The 15,516-nt window shown below is 44.0% G+C and overlaps 4 protein-coding genes across 6 annotated transcripts; 3 read left to right on the top strand and 1 right to left on the bottom strand.

The window, feature by feature from the left end:
* Positions 1 to 275: 275 nt before the first annotated feature.
* On the top strand, positions 276 to 1,549 carry LOC132259836 (protein NipSnap). Its single transcript, XM_059757634.1, has 3 exons — positions 276 to 491; positions 548 to 1,170; positions 1,229 to 1,549. The coding sequence occupies exons 1-3, from the start codon at positions 451 to 453 to the stop codon at positions 1,375 to 1,377; spliced, it is 813 nt and encodes a 270-aa protein (XP_059613617.1). The 5' UTR covers positions 276 to 450; the 3' UTR covers positions 1,378 to 1,549.
* Positions 1,550 to 1,683: 134 nt separating this feature from the next.
* LOC132259734 (serine/threonine-protein kinase Tao) lies at positions 1,684 to 10,170 on the top strand. 2 transcript variants are annotated; one of them, XM_059757495.1, is made up of 11 exons: positions 1,684 to 1,899; positions 2,483 to 2,942; positions 3,000 to 3,215; positions 3,699 to 4,719; positions 5,291 to 5,464; positions 5,533 to 5,895; positions 5,960 to 6,199; positions 6,284 to 6,457; positions 6,745 to 6,966; positions 7,040 to 7,158; positions 7,220 to 10,170. In XM_059757495.1, the coding sequence occupies exons 2-11, from the start codon at positions 2,713 to 2,715 to the stop codon at positions 7,341 to 7,343; spliced, it is 2,883 nt and encodes a 960-aa protein (XP_059613478.1). In that variant the 5' UTR covers positions 1,684 to 1,899; positions 2,483 to 2,712; the 3' UTR covers positions 7,344 to 10,170. The 2 variants fall into 2 exon arrangements, with proteins under 2 accessions (XP_059613478.1, XP_059613470.1); XM_059757487.1 differs by having other exon boundaries at positions 1,684 to 1,928.
* A 792-nt stretch (positions 10,171 to 10,962) lies between these two features.
* On the top strand, positions 10,963 to 13,099 carry LOC132259468 (peptidoglycan-recognition protein SA-like). 2 transcript variants are annotated; one of them, XM_059757232.1, is made up of 3 exons: positions 10,963 to 11,193; positions 11,268 to 12,857; positions 12,915 to 13,099. In XM_059757232.1, exons 2-3 carry the CDS (start codon positions 12,452 to 12,454, stop codon positions 13,097 to 13,099), a joined length of 591 nt encoding a protein of 196 aa, XP_059613215.1. In that variant the 5' UTR covers positions 10,963 to 11,193; positions 11,268 to 12,451. The 2 variants fall into 2 exon arrangements, with proteins under 2 accessions (XP_059613215.1, XP_059613136.1); XM_059757153.1 differs by lacking the exon at positions 12,915 to 13,099 and having other exon boundaries at positions 11,268 to 12,434.
* A 9-nt stretch (positions 13,100 to 13,108) lies between these two features.
* Positions 13,109 to 15,089, bottom strand: LOC132259380 (vacuolar protein sorting-associated protein 33A). Its single transcript, XM_059757031.1, has 2 exons — positions 14,893 to 15,089; positions 13,109 to 14,836 (listed from the first exon to the last, which is right to left on the bottom strand). The coding sequence occupies exons 1-2, from the start codon at positions 14,992 to 14,994 to the stop codon at positions 13,109 to 13,111; spliced, it is 1,830 nt and encodes a 609-aa protein (XP_059613014.1). The 5' UTR covers positions 14,995 to 15,089.
* Between the last annotated feature and the right edge of the window lie 427 nt (positions 15,090 to 15,516).

The following is a 15,516-nucleotide window of genomic DNA, read 5'->3' as shown; positions in this document are numbered from 1 at the left end:
TGAAATATTCCCCATGCAGCGTATGCGCGATTCGATAATCCCAGCAGAGTGATCCATTACCATTATTCACATATATTTGTGTTTTTGCACGATAAATTGACGATAGAAAGAAATGTAACTATAATTCCGGCTCGTGTATAAGAAATAAGATAAGAAATTGAGTGACAATAATTTAGTTCGTAGTCGAAGCATTGCGTTTTTCTTTGGTTTTCGGGTGAATTGGACTCGCCAGTCGGGATGTTCGAAAGTGTCTTATCAGCTGGTGGTAGTGGAAGGGGAAATCGCTTGGAGAAAAAAGTGTTTAAATGTCATAGGAAGGATTTTCCATCACAAATACTGCACATCTCAGCGGAATTTTGACTCTTTTCATCACATTATCGATAATTTTCTGCGTTTATTGCACTGCAGGTGATTTTCTCAAGTTTCGCACTGAGAATTTATGGTAAGAAAATGGCTGTGTCCCGAGCAAAGGCATTTATGGTGACATCACGGTGAGTAAAAGAGCCCACAGACTCTCGACCAATCTTGAAACGCGCTCCTCTTTTAGCGCTCTGTCCACGACGTCTTCCGTATGGCGCGATGGCAGCGAGTCATGGCTCAGCAAGTTACTGGTGAGGAAGATTGAGCCTACGAAGGAGCCTCACAGTCGAATGCTGAGCGACAAGGAGATCATCTATGCGCTGCACACGCACAATGTGCGCCCGGACTCAATAGCCAAGTACCTGGCCAATTACAAGACCACAGTGGAGCTGATAAATGCGAAGAAGGACATCTCTTGTGACCTCATTGCGTCTTGGACAGTGCAAGTGGGCGACATGGATCAGTGTCTGCATCTCTGGCGGTACACGGGAGGATTTGAGGCCATCGATCAGGCAAAGGACAATCTCTGGCACGACCAGGAGTATCTCAGGCTTATGCAGGAGCGCGGGAATTATCTGAGATCCCGGCATTTGCAGTATCTCCTCGCATTCAGCTACTGGCCTCAGATCCAATTGCGCTCTGGCGAGAACCACATCTACGAGATGAGGTCGTATCGCCTGAAACCGGGTACGATGATTGAGTGGGGCAATAATTGGGCGAGAGCCATCAACTACAGGAGGAACAACGATGAGCCCTTCGCTGGATTCTTCTCGCAAATCGGTCGGCTGTATAATGTTCATCATATTTGGTGTAAGTTTGATGGCAAATCTGCCCCAAATGCAGGATGACTATTTGATCCCTCTTCCAGGTTACAAATCACTGCAGGCGCGCAAGGAGACCCGAGAGGCCGCCTGGCGCTCTCCGGGTTGGGATGAATGTGTGGCCTACACTGTGCCCCTCATCCGGGAAATGCACTGCCGCATCCTGGCGCCCACTGAGTTCTCCCCAACAAAGTAATCCCATGGAAGCTCGAGAGTGTTTATATTTTTCTATGAGAGATTTTATACATGTGCTCCCGTTGTCCTGCGAAAAGTGTCTCCACATCATCCGCTATCAGCTCTAATCTCATTGGTACTGTATATATGATTTTCCGGGATTATTTACGCAGAATAAATTGTAAATATATAAAGTGTTTTCGAAATCGGGTTCGCGAAATCCCACGAGAGGGGCACTGGGTCGCGCTACCCCGCGAATCCCCCAGAGGCGCCACGGTCGCCCCTCAGACTCATCGATCTCATCGATGTTTTCACATTCATTCATTCAAAAGTGGAAGGGCCTTGTGTGTGTCAAGATAACAAATAATTGGTAAAAATATCGTGATTACGCCCTTTCAGCGGACACGGGTCGACGTGAAATGTGCCAGAGTGTGTCGTATAATGGCAAGTGCATCAATTTCTGATGCATTCTCCACCGTGGCCGCGGGCACGTTGCCGTTCTCGCTGAAAATCCGTGGCCGTCTGCTTTGAACCTGCCCAAGAGGTGAACGCCATTTTGATTTTGGATGGAAGGTCCGTATTAAATAATTCGCCCATTTTCACGCACTTTCACGCTGCGGACGATTGTGGGGCGTGTGGGGCGCATTTCGGTGGCACCTGTAGTCGCCTTTCCGGGGCCCTGGCGAGACTCTGGGGGCGGTCGATGCGGTGAAAAAAGTGAGAGCGGTGGGTGTGACGCGGATTCTCGCAACTTTTGTCGCAGTGGATGCCAGAATAGTTGTTCACTGGGCAAAATCTCCGCACCACACGGTCAGATAGTGTCTCGCGGCTGGCGGAATGGGGCTCAGGGTGGGCGAGGATGTGTGCCTGAAGGAGTTTTTCGGCGATTCTCCTCCATCTCCAACTCTTTCGCTCATTCTCTTCCTCTCCACCTCTTTCTCGTCTCCTTCTCTTTGGCCACATCGCATGAAAATTCCCTTCAATTGTTTATTTTGTTATTGTGTAGCATGTTTTTTGCACTGCTGTGTGTGAAAATTATGCCAAGAGATATTCCCTCTGTCCATGGGAATATGCGAGACAATTGTTTCCGGACGCTCTAACGCAGCCTCTCTGTGCTTCCCTTGCAGGTGCCTCACTCTCCATCCCCCGGAGGATGCCTTAAGGGAAATCTGTGTCTGGTATCAGTGACGAGAGAAGGGACTCAGTGTCAGTGGCCAGGAGTTGTGTTTTCTTTTTTTTCTATTATACATTGAGTGCAAGAGAAACGCCAAGAGTGACGAAAAAGTTGGAAAAATCAATAAGTTGTCAGAGTGAATTTCGGTGGTAGTGTTGTAATAAGCTGTCGCACGTCAGCAAGATGCCGTCGGCCCGACCTGGCTCGCTGAAGGACCCCGAAATCGCGGATCTCTTCAACAAACACGATCCGGAGAAGATCTTCGAAGACCTCCGCGAAATTGGTCATGGGTCCTTCGGTGCGGTTTACTACGCTCGGTGCAATCTCACACGCGAGATTGTGGCCATCAAGAAGATGTCCTACCTCGGGAAGCAGAGCATGGAGAAGTGGCAGGACATCCTCAAGGAGATTCGGTGAGAAACGATGATTTTGTCATCATACGACGACGAATTCATGGTGCTCTTTGTCAGATTCCTGCGCCAACTCAACCATGCCAACACGATTGAGTACAAGGGCTGCTACCTGAGGGAGAACACGGCCTGGCTGGTGATGGAGTACTGCGTGGGCTCGGCCTCGGACATAATTGAGGTGCACAAGAGGCCGCTGCGCGAGGAGGAGATCTCTGCCATTTGCGAGGGCGTCCTGCGTGGCCTGGCATACCTGCATCACCTCGGAAGAATTCACAGGTAAGACATTTCTGAAGTCTTATCGGTGATAAAGTGTAATCAATGGGAATCGCACATCCCAGTCGACAGTCTTCCAATTGGACATGACGGAAAGTATTTCAGCAAATTGACAAAATTGTCACAAACATTTTGAGGTGTTTTGGAACGACTGAGAATCATCTTTTATCTATTATTAAAACTTCCACTTGAGGCGACGAAGTGATTTATCGGCTAAATTATAATTCAGTGTCCTAATTGAGAAATAAACTGAGGCAAGTCAGATTGGTGCACTGCCGAATGGGATGTGCGTGATGGTGACCGATCAATGGTGAGAAAAATACCACAAAAGGTTGACTTGAGCACGAAATGACTCGAGACTTAGTGTGAATTAATGCATTTGGAGCACCGAAAAGCGATAGGCAAAGTCACATTAGGCATGTTATCATGAATTCCCGGGGAATATCATTGCTGCGATAACTAAACTCTCGCTCTTTCCACATCAAGGGACATCAAGGCTGGGAATATTCTGCTGACGGAACAGGGAGTGGTGAAATTGGCGGACTTCGGGAGTGCGGCAATCAAATGTCCGGCTAATAGTTTCGTGGGCACGCCGTATTGGATGGCGCCGGAGGTGATCCTGGCGATGGACGAGGGGCAGTACGATGGCAAGGTGGATGTGTGGTCGCTGGGGATCACGTGCATTGAGCTGGCAGAGAGGAAGCCGCCGTACTTCAACATGAACGCCATGTCGGCTCTCTATCACATCGCGCAGAACGAGGCGCCAACACTCCAGGCGGAGGATTGGTCAGAGACTTTCCGCAATTTCGTGGAGGTGTGCCTCAGGAAGTCGCCATACGATCGTCCGACGTCCTCCAAGCTGCTCTCGCACGCTCTCGTGACGCGTCAGCGATCGGGAAACGTGCTGATTGAGTTGATTGCGAGGACCAAGGCGGCCGTGCGAGAGTTGGACAATCTGAATTATCGAAAGATGAAGAAAATCTTGATGATTGACTCGTGCGAGACGGAGAGCACGATGGGTGATGCCGAGGACACGCCAGACGAACAGACGGGCGGTGATAGCAGTAAGAGCAACAGCATCACTTCTGAGCACTCCATGCACTCTGTCGGTCCGGCGACGAGTCAGGACTTGCACTTCCACTCGCCATCTGCCAACTCCATTCACGGGATGCACTCCCTTGGCCCCGGTGCCGCTGGTGGATTGGGAATGGGCCAGGGAAGCAGTGGACAGCATGGAATCAACTTGGGTGCGATTACGAGGAATCCATCGAGGAATCGCATGCCGATGATGCACATGAACAACACACCGGGACAGATGAATCACTCCGGAGTGCCCAGTGGACAGATGATGGCGCCCAGCTTGTCCAGGGTCAGTGGGATTCCTCATGAACATCCGGGAGTTCAGCAGCAGGCCATGGTGAATGCAATGCACGAACATGGACCAAATAACTTTGCCACCATTCGCACCACCAGCATTGTGACGAAGCAGCAAAAGGAACATATGCAGGTGAGAAGAATGAGACGCGACAGCAAAGTTTTCAGACTGTGGTTGAAAACTTGCAAATTTTCTCAAGTTTGTGAGCCCCAACAAACAGAAAATCCTTGTCTCTATTTTCATCTCATTTTCCAAAGTGCACGGGAATTGTGTTAAACTCAAAGAGAGATAGAGAGAGAGAAATGTCGAGACATTAATCATTTTGGGGCGGGAGTTGACAATATTTGCGTGTCCTTCGCATGTCTTAATTCATCTTTGAAATTGAATTTATGTCCTTTTAAAGTAGCTCTTCTCTGCCAATCCATCATTTGGAGTGATGTAATCACTCTTTAATTTTGGGTGAGAGCTTTTCTCGCTGGATTCCTCTATTTTGCTCAACTGCGAAGTGACACAGGAAATTCTCTTGCCAGTGATTCATGTTTGTACAATCGAGTGTACACAAATTGGCCTGATTTTCTGTCAGAGTGGCGGAAATTCAGGCAATAATTCTTGATATGAATTGTTTAGTTTGTTTTTCATTTTGTGTTTTTTTTATCTGCGAGAAGAGATGAATCAAGCCGTGTGTGCGTGTGTGTTTTTGCAGGAGGAGATGCACGAGCAGATGTCGGGATACAAGAGGATGCGAAGGGAGCATCAGGCTGCTCTGCTGAAGCTAGAGGAGAAGTGCAAAGTGGAAATGGAGGCTCACAAGGCGGCCCTTGACAAGGAGTACGATGCGCTTCTTCACAATTTCACGCGAGAACTCGAGAGATTGGCGGTGAGTTTAATGAGAAAGCCACTTTAAGAGGGTGTTTAAGTGCTTGTTTCTTCGCCCGTGTTTTCCAGATGAAGCACCAGCAGGAGATTGAGAGGCGAGTGAAGCAGAACAATGTGGCGGAGAAGAAGCTGTACAAGGAGATCTCCTTGAAGCACGAGAGTGATAGGAAGGCGTTTGATTTGCATAGGAAAAAAGAGTACAAGGCGAACAAAGAGAGATGGAAGCGCGAATTGTCGATGGATGAATCAACGCCGAAGCGTTTGCGTGATGCCACACTGCAATCGCAGAAGGAGAACCTGAAGCAGGCGGAGGCGCAAGAGGAGCAACGACTGTTGAGGGTGCAGAAGAACTACATTGAACTGGAGATGAGAAAGTTCCGGAGGAAAAAGACACAGGTTCTTCATGATCTGGAGAACCAACTACTGAGAGATGTAAGTGTATTAAGGCATTGAGCTTGATGATCTTGATGGCAATGCTTTTGTCTCGGTTTCGCAGGAGCTAAGCAAGAAGCAGCAGCAACTGGAACAAGCCCACGGAATGCTACTGAAGCACCATGAAAAGACGCAAGAGTTGGAGTACAGACAGCAGAAGAGTGTTCATAATTTGCGTGAGGAGCAAATAACGAAGCAACACTCGACGGAGTTGCAAAACCAAAAGGATTATATGGACAGGGCGGAGAAGGAGTTGATGAGGAAGCATGCATTGGAATTGAAGCAGCAACCCAAGAGTTTAAAGGTGAGTTATCAAATTGCTCTTATCCATCGAGTATCTTTCTAATGGAAAATGTGTGTCGCTTATTTATTGCCACCTGCGGAACAGCAAAAAGAACTTCAAATACGTAAACAATTTCGTGAGACATGCAAGACACAAACGAGACAATATAAGGCGCTGAAGGCGCAAATATTGCAGACAACACCCAAGGATGAACAAAAAGCTGTGATAAAACAATTGAAAGAGGAGCAACATCGCAAATTAACTCTTCTTGGTGATCAGGTGAGTTGAAGTACATTCAGAAGAGATAATTGATTGGATTTAATGATAGGGGAAGCAGGGGCTATTGTCAGAATTTCTTAAACTGGGTTGAATTTGCCCATAATAGACTGAAATTATAGTGAAATACACGCAGAAAGATTGATTATATTCATAATCTGTAATTAAGAAATTCTCTTTTAACTTTTCTTAAATGCCCCGTCTTTCTGTAATGTTGCTCAGTGTTTTTTTTTGTCACAAGACTTCGGAATGCCATAGCAATGCAATTTGTCTTCATCTCTCATTTGCAGTATGAGCAGAGTATTGCGGATATGCTGCAGAAGCAGAGTTTGCGCCTGGATGAGAGTCAGGAACTTGAGTGTCAGCAGTTGAAGGACAAGTTGATGTACGAGTTGGAGATTCTGATGGCCTACCAGAATAAGAATCGCATGCAGGCTCAGGCACAGCGGGATCGCGAGAGGAAGGAGTTGGAGGATCGCGTGAATGTGAGGCGAGCTCTGTTGGAGAATAAGGTGAGAAAAGAGGAGTGCCTCTGGGTGGATAATGTGCAAATGTGTGCTGATTTTGGTGTTGTCTCTCGTGCAGATGGAGGCGGAATTGCAGCAATTCAGCCAGGAGCGCTCTGAACGCATCCGGGAGTTGCATGAGAAGCACGAGAAGGCCATGGAGAGCTTCAATGAGGAATCCGCAAGAATGGGATTCAGGTGAGTTTGTTTGTCTTTTGACTGCCATTCTGAGATATTCACAAAATGTTTTTCGCTGCAGCGCTCTTGCTCTGGCGGAGGCTTCAAAGGAAACGTATCCTGACGAAGAGGGAAGCTTGTCCGGATCGATGATCAGCCTAGCTCATAGCAATAGTTCAACAAGTTTCCCCGCTGGTTCACTCTAGCAGTGCGACAACAATTCAGATTCATGGAAGAGGCGTTCAATGTAGATACAAATAACTATAATTAACCATTAATCTCCTGATCCGGAAGAAGATCAGGGCGCAAGAGAGTGAAAATTTGAGAAATTTCTTTTGGCCCTTCAGTCATTCATCCCGCGAACATTATGAAAATTTCCAATGGGAAAATATTCTTAGTGTTTTTCCCCACACAAACACATTCAATAATAATCTAAATAGAATTATTACCTTGTAGTGAATATTTAAGAATTTCTCTCGCGAAATTACTTCACAACCACTTTGAGAAGCGAAATACTCAGCAAAAGAAGGAACGAAGGTGAGAAAGAGTTGAGAGAAATTACCATTTAGTCCCAATCCCAATAATGAACTACAATTTTATGCGTAAGATTACTGACGAAGAGAGAGAGAGAGAGAGTGTTGATGAGGTGAGAAGTAGTGTAAACTGAACAAGGAAGATGAGAAAACATACACATAAAATAAGTCCTTCAATATTAATCATAACCAATTAACATGATAATAAAAAGCAAACATATTTTTGTATTCGTAGTGAAGGAATATGAAAGCAAAAGGAAAAAAAAATTGAGTGAACATTTTGGTAAATCCTACTCCTTCAATCCCAAGAAGATACAGCGTAGTTTTGAAGGAGTTGGAAGAGGGAAAAGGAGTAAAAATCTATATCTAAAAAGAAACTTTGCATTCATTAGACGACAGCATAAACTTATAAAGGAAATTAGTGTTGCTTCATGTTTGCGAGAGCGATGAGAAGTTTTTGGCCATCAAGTGAACATATTTGAGAGGAAAACATAAGAATCAGTGACAATTTTTCTTAAAGCTAGTCTTCCTATTTCGTTGTTATTTGCGCTTGTGTTTCAAGAAAAAAAAGATAGAGAGAAGGAGATAGAGTAGATAAAGAATCGCTTCTAATTTAAAAGATAAAAGTATAAAAGCATGAAAAAATATAAAAGTATAGAGCAAAGAATCACCGTTTTTAACCCACACACATATTTGAAGTATGAGAAGAACTAATTGATAAGTTTAAAGTGTATTTAATGAGCTCTCAATGAAGATATTTTGCATATTAAGAGAGGAAAGCAAAGATTAGTGTACAGATTGAAGGGGAATTCTTAGTGCTTGATTATTTAATTGTAGCTAAAGAAAAAAAACAGAGAAGAGAGAGATAAGTTTATGAATGCAAAAGAATCACAGAAGGAAGGAGAGTTGTATAGAAAAATGGAAGGAATGAAAAATCACAAAAAATTAACACACACGAAAAAATATTACCTTATGTTAGAGAAAAACTCCTAAAAAATGTAGGAATATTAAATTAATCTTAACAATTTTAATGATAGAGAGAAAGAGAGACGACGTGAGGATAAAATGATGTTCAAGTAGTTGAAAAGAGGTGAAAAATTTATTGTAGAAATTGAATTTATCACGATTTTGATTTTGTTTACTAGTTTTTTTTGTAATGCAATTGTTACCTTTTATCTTATATTTTAAAAAGTATAATTTTATTGCGTCTGAAGAGGAAGAGAGAAGAAGAAGTGTTAGAGAAAGAAAAGATGAAATGCGCTGTAAAATTTTATTTGTTAATATTTTATTCGTTATGATTTTTATCCTTTCCACCCTTTTCTTCAGTCCTTTTCACTCCATCCCGAGCTTTCTTTCCCGCATTTGATATGGAATTATTTATTGGCGAGAAAGAAGGTGAGAAGAGAATCATGTGAGCGAGTGTCTAAAGAAAGAGAATTTTCTTGAACCTCTATGTGAAGTATAAATAATTTTATTAGGTGTATAGAAAAGAAAGTCCCTGTTTTGAGTCTAAAAGCGAATGGCGGAGAGATGATAATTAATCTGTAATCACTGGATAGGAGGAAAGAAAGAAAGAGAAGGAAATGCGCGAGAGTGTGTGAAATGAGGAAGACATTAGTTATTGCATCTAAATTATTATAGTTATTTTTGTCAATGTGTCAATTTAAATTAAATTGCTGAGGGAAAAGCGTGAGAAAGTGCGCGCAAGTGAGGAAAGAATGTCTACAAGAGAGATCAAAAAGTATTGTTTTCTAAGATAAGAGCATTGCAGAAACTCGGTTATCGGAATTCCTGAAGATTTCCCCAAACTTTCGTACTCTTGATTTCTAACTCACGAACACTGAACTAACAAAAACTCTTCCTTGCTTCCCTCGCGGCGATGATTCTGAGTGTTTTTGGCAGAAAACATCTTGCATCTTTTTATTCTGAAAAAAAATGGAGAATATTGATTTTGGAGCAAAGAAATATTCGTCTAAATAAAAACATATCTTGTTTTATCACACATAAATCGACATGTAAATATGAATCAATAATATTGATTTTTCTAGGTCAGAAATATGGAAGAGAAAATTTATGATAAACTAGAAGCGTTGACTCTCAAAAGAAAGGAAAACTTGACCCAGAATCAAACGTGTGTGTGACACGCACGAAAAAGAAAACGTAATAAAGGAACGCAAATCACTTTTAACTCTAATCAAATAGCAAGAAGAAGAAGAAAGAGAGAATAAGGAGAAAAAACGAAGAGAATAGAGGAAATACTGTAATACACACTCTAATAAACCTCAAAAGCAGTGAGAAATTTTTTTCTGTGGCTGAGAAAATACTACATAAATAGTAATGTAATTTATTTAATATTAATGCAAATTGTTTATGCGTGTTTTTATCTCCAAAAAATACTAGAGACGCGAGAGTGGACGTGGCGTGGAAGAACAAATAGGAAATATTCATTTTGAAACCATATGAAAATGATGAAAAAAATAAACAAAAATTCTATAATGCATTTCTTTCAGTTGTACTCAAGCACTGCAATCGATGTTTTCTCTAGCTCCTTCCCAGAATCCTGAAAAGAAAATTTTTTTTGTCCTCCGACTGTAGGCTATCAGACCTAGGAGGATCGCTGAATCTGGACTAATTGTCCCATTCACAAATACAGGCGTTATAGGGTAATCTTTGCTCATAGCCGAAAAAGGTAAAAAAAGTAACGGTAACGGTTTTCCGATAGGATTGCCCGAGCGCTTGCATGGCAGCCCTTTTGTCACTAGCGCCAGTGGAGTAAAAAAGAATTAACCCGAAATTAACCGAGCCAGAACCGAATTGCCATATCGGCGTCCCTTTCATTTGAATGAGAAGCGTCAAAGGTGGAGGATTGCGTCCTTTTGCTCTGAGGTTTGTTCCGTATTTATGAAGATTAGAACCAACAAATAATAGAGAAAAAACTTCAGACAGTGCAAGAATCAGAACATTGTCGCAATTGTGTAGTATATTCATTAAATTGTGTAATTTGCATCAATTTCTTGGCATACTGACAGATTGAAGTGATACGAAAATGGCTTCCGGAGCGGAAAATTTGTGTGAGAACGTTTGGAAAGTTATTGGCATCGAGAAAGGGTCCTTCTTGTCGGGTTGGAATTACCTTCATCGTATTTGCGGCCAAGACGCTATTGCATCAAGTGTGAAGCTCTGGCTGGCGGCTTCTGGATTTTCCGACATTTATACATTCGGCACAATTAACGCTGATGACATCGAAGTAACGGAAAATCTAGCCAAAACCATGAAGTTCCCGGACTTGATTCCATGCGGAAAGCCTCACTTCTGTGAAGAGAAAGTGAAAATGGCTCTTTATGGCCGGTTCTCCAAGGAACCTCGTAAGTTTTCCATAAAGCCTGTGGAGAAGAAGATGATTTTGGCCGTGGCGTTGATTGCTTTGCAGTTCAAGGATTGCTCTTTTACTGAAATTGAATCCTTTTTTAACATCGTGGCAGAAAGCAAAACCCGCAAAAAGGAAAATGAACATGCTAGACGGGTGAGTGCTTTATTAAATTTTTTTTTATTTATTGAGATTATTTATATGTTTACGTTATTCATATGTCTTTTCAGATTGCCAAGATGATACCATTCAATGAAACAACTGTGGAAAACCTTAAACTCAGTTTGCTTCAGAAGCTTAACGAGTTCGTTCAGAAGACCCTACTTTTGGATAATATCAATTTTGTGGACTGCGTTGTGACAAGAGATGATATTGGTGGTTGTCAAGCCAAAGTTGTGTGTCCCAAGTGTGGAAAATTGATCTCTGTTACATTGCATAAAGAGAAAAACGCTGAAAAAGTGCGTTTTCTGTTCGGTTTCGTGAAACGACACCAACAATATTGTAGAGTGATAACCACCGCGCCTCACAAACGGTCCGCAAATACCAAGAAATCCATCAAGCAACGGAACGAGTTGTCCGCTACGACTACAGCGACAGATACGTTGATTGCAGACACCGCAAAGCCACCAGAAACGATTCCGGTACTCGACAACATGGTAATCGTGGATGATCGGTCTATGTCTTCAGAAGATTTGCACACTGAAGACAGTTCAGACAGTCAGGAAAACGGAGAGACTGATTCTGAGGCAAATTCGGGCGTGATGAGTGAGGAAGGCTGTGAAGTCCAGGAAAACGATTCCGCTGAAGATGTGCCCAATCCAATTATGGCGCCGGAGAATCCCGTGTTGCAGCCTCAGCAGGAATTCCAGCAACAATACCTGAACCTCTTGAAGCAACAGAATGAAGCCATCCAGGCTCTGATTCAGGACAACAAAAGGTATCAAGCATGGCATCAAAGGAATTGTGAGCAGCAGGTGAAAAATCAAGAGAAACTTTTGGAAGCCCTGCAAGAGCTGGCGAAAAAATCGAAGAAATGAACTGAATTGATTGCAATGAATTTTGAGGATAATATGGCTCGGATTTGATTGATTTGATAATTGAGCTCACTTGCTCTTTAAATCTAGAATATATCCTGTTCATGAATTTAAATATTTTTTTGTTTGTTAAACTTTATTATATGAGGAATCAATCCTTATTTTGCACTATGATTTTGAAGCTAAATTATACGATTATATCAAAATTTCTTTCCGTTCTATAAATATTAAATGTATCCGACTGTATTTAAAGTGATTATTTTGAGCATAAAGACAAAGTGCTTTAAAGAACGTCATGTAAAGTCGTGATCTAATAAAATAGTTTGAAGATAAGCATTGATTGGGAAAATTCCTTTGGTTAGTTTGCATCGAGAATTCTAATGAAGTCCAGTGAGTTAATTGGTGTAGCAATTTTCTCCCTTTTTCTGGGAATAAATGGCAATTCTCTGGGTTATCTGGATGAAGACTGTCCCATAATCCTCTCGAGATCTCAATGGAGAGCGCAAAAGGCAAATTTTGTCTACTATCAAACGATTCCCGTTGATAAAATCGTTATCATTGGGCTGGAAGAGACGTGCAGGGCCTCTTTTGAGTGCAGGAGTGTCGTGAAGAGGCTGCAGAAAGATCACATCTCCAAGTTCAGATTACCTGACATCGCCTTCAACTTCCTCATTGACGACAATGGGTTCATTTATGAGGGAACGGGATGGCTCAAGAGTGGCTCTCACACGACTGGACACAATAGAAATTCCCTCGGAATCGCCTTTATTGGAACCACGAATTCTGGTAAGTGGATTTCTTTCACGCTCTCCGGAGATTTCTCACGGGATTCTTCCTCTTCAGACACAGTTCCATCCGAAGAGGCGATGCACGTGTTTCAGGAATTGATCGATTGCGGCATTCGAGGAGGAAAGATTTCGGAAGACTACAAGGTGTTTGCTCACCGACAACTCTGCTATCAGTCCAACAATCCCAGCTATTCCTTCTTTGAGATCATCAAGAAATTGCCTCACTGGTCAAGTGATTAAAATGTATCTTTAATTGACCGCCGTGTCGATGAAGCAGTCCAGAAATGAGTTCTTATTAATCAATTTGGTTGTTGCTATGATGAACTCCACGTTGTTCTCCTCCTGCTGAGCCAGGAATCGGAGCGCGGCGACCTCTGCAAAGGTGCAGCCGCCGAGGAAGAACACCAGGATCGTTCGGGGAATGTCTGACTGGCTGATTTCGCTGGTGAAGGAGCCGCGCCGGCCGCCAAAACCCGTCGGCGAGGACTGGAATTCATCGAAGGACGGCCCGGGCAGAACCGACAGCACATCGTTGAGTCCCTGCCATCCGGTAGGCTTCAGTAGGTGCTCAATGAGGCGCACAGATAGCGGAGCATAGAAGCTGTGGACGTAGCTGATGTCCTTCGGAGCGACTTCCACTGCGTCATCAACAGTGAGATTTAGCATCTTCCTGAGCACTGAGTAACTCCTGCTGCCCGATTGAGGACGCAGGAGACCGGCTTTCTCCAGATTGCTCAGCGTCAGCAGCACCTCAAGTCCGTACACTTGCACGAGTTCCCGCTTGTAGTAATCCAGCACTTTGGGCTTCAGTCCAGATCCTGCCAAACTCTGCATGCAAATGAGGCGCAGGACGTTCCTCAAAGGCGCCTGCTTGGCTATCAAATCCTCAATGAAGGCACTGGGGCGATCCACATCGGCGCACATGAGGAACTCCTGTTCGCACTCCAGTTCGTCCAGGAAGTCCGCAGAGTCCGTGACTTCCTTGATCAACTCGGCGATGGTTGTGTGAGTGGCCAGTGAAGCCTTGTTGGCCAGCATATTGGGCAGTCGCTCCACGAACTTCTTCATGTCGGACACGGACTTGTCCCCGTGGCGCTCCTCTAGAGCTGATGAGATGCTTTTCGCGTGGCGCGAGAGAATTTGTCCCACGGCGTTGAAGTTCTTGTCTCTCAATTCCGCGTAGAGCTCCTCTCCAGAGTTCAGGATGATCTGTTTTGTCTCTGAAGTGGAGAGAGCCGGCAAGGGCTGGTCATCGCTGCGGCCAAAGCGATCGGCCGGCAGATGAAGAGTCGTGTTGCTAATGCCGAAGATTTCATCAATGAGACCTTCGTAGGTCAACTGAGTGGCCAGGACGCTCATGAGGTCCACAGATCTGTCGAGAATGATCATTTGATCGATGCTGCCTTTCTCGCTTGCCTGCAGCATTTGCGTGTCGTCTCTACCCAGGGATTTTGTCAATTCCCACAACTTCTCGGCGTAGATTCCCTTTCCGCAAATTCTGGGAATGCGTCCGTAGAGGCGCTGCAGCGTCATCAGAGCCACAGCGCTCTGGTGCACACATGTGGGATCACCGTCAATGTGGAGCTCCCTGAAAGCATCCTTCAGCTCCATGGATAGCAGATCATTGTCCACAGGGAAGAAATCACATCGGAATTCACCAACATGACTCAGACTCCCATAAACGCCCTTGTTCTTGAGATGTTTCTCACAAAGGAGGGACTTTTTCGGCAAAAAGTACATGTAGAAGTCCTTCTTCATCGTTGCCTTTCGCTTTCTCTCCTCACTGTGGATGTTATCGGCGATAAAATTCATCAACTTCAAATTGGGGCGTGTTATGAAGATGACACTCTTGACATCAATGTCCGGCAGTGGATCTCCGCTCAAGGGAAACATCTTTGTCACATTGTGCTCCCTCAAAAACGTGTACTTGGCAATCAGACCGACAGGGCCAGCCAGACTCTCATCCCAGATGATTGCCTGAAAGAGAAATCGATAAGAAAAACTGCCCTCATGATTAGAGAGAAATTAGTCACCTTTGTTCCCTCGCATTTCTCCAGAATTCCTAGCAATTCCTTAGCACAAGCCTCCTGTAGCTGCCCCACATTCACTCTCCAACCAGACAAGTGTGGAAACATGGTTGGAAAATCACGAAAAACGGAGAAAATGCTCTTATCAGCTGATTTGTTTACCTTTCCAACTGACAATTCAACGAAACCCACCAATTGCAAATTGGCTAATTGCCTTTGAAATGTTTTCCGGCCACACATACACAACACTAATTTTTCCCTCCAACGACCGCCCATGACGTCATTGCATCTTCAGCGCCAGAACAGTGCGAACGCGTGAATTTTGTGCTGCATTTCTACACAGAAAACCACTGAAAAACCTCATAGAATGGCTGATATTGACCTTCCAGACGATCAGAGGGCGATTCTGCACAAGTACATGATTGATTTCGTGATCCAGAAGCTGAATATCCTGGATTGCTACCACCTCGAGACTTGGGTGGTTTTCCGCCGCATTTTCACCATGTTTCCCTTCCCACCGGAGAAATTCCAACTGGAATTCTTCTGCACACTGCTTCCAAATCTTGAGAACTACACCATCCCTGAGTACTACGTGGATTACTTCAACAAGATCCGCTACATGTCGGCGAA

Source organism: Phlebotomus argentipes, unplaced genomic scaffold, assembly GCF_947086385.1.
Source record: "Phlebotomus argentipes unplaced genomic scaffold, Phlebotomus argentipes genome assembly contig_6, whole genome shotgun sequence".
In the NCBI taxonomy this organism is placed as follows: domain Eukaryota; kingdom Metazoa; phylum Arthropoda; class Insecta; order Diptera; family Psychodidae; genus Phlebotomus; species Phlebotomus argentipes.
Note: the sequence above shows the minus strand (reverse complement) of the source record. Positions and strands in the feature narration are given on the sequence as shown.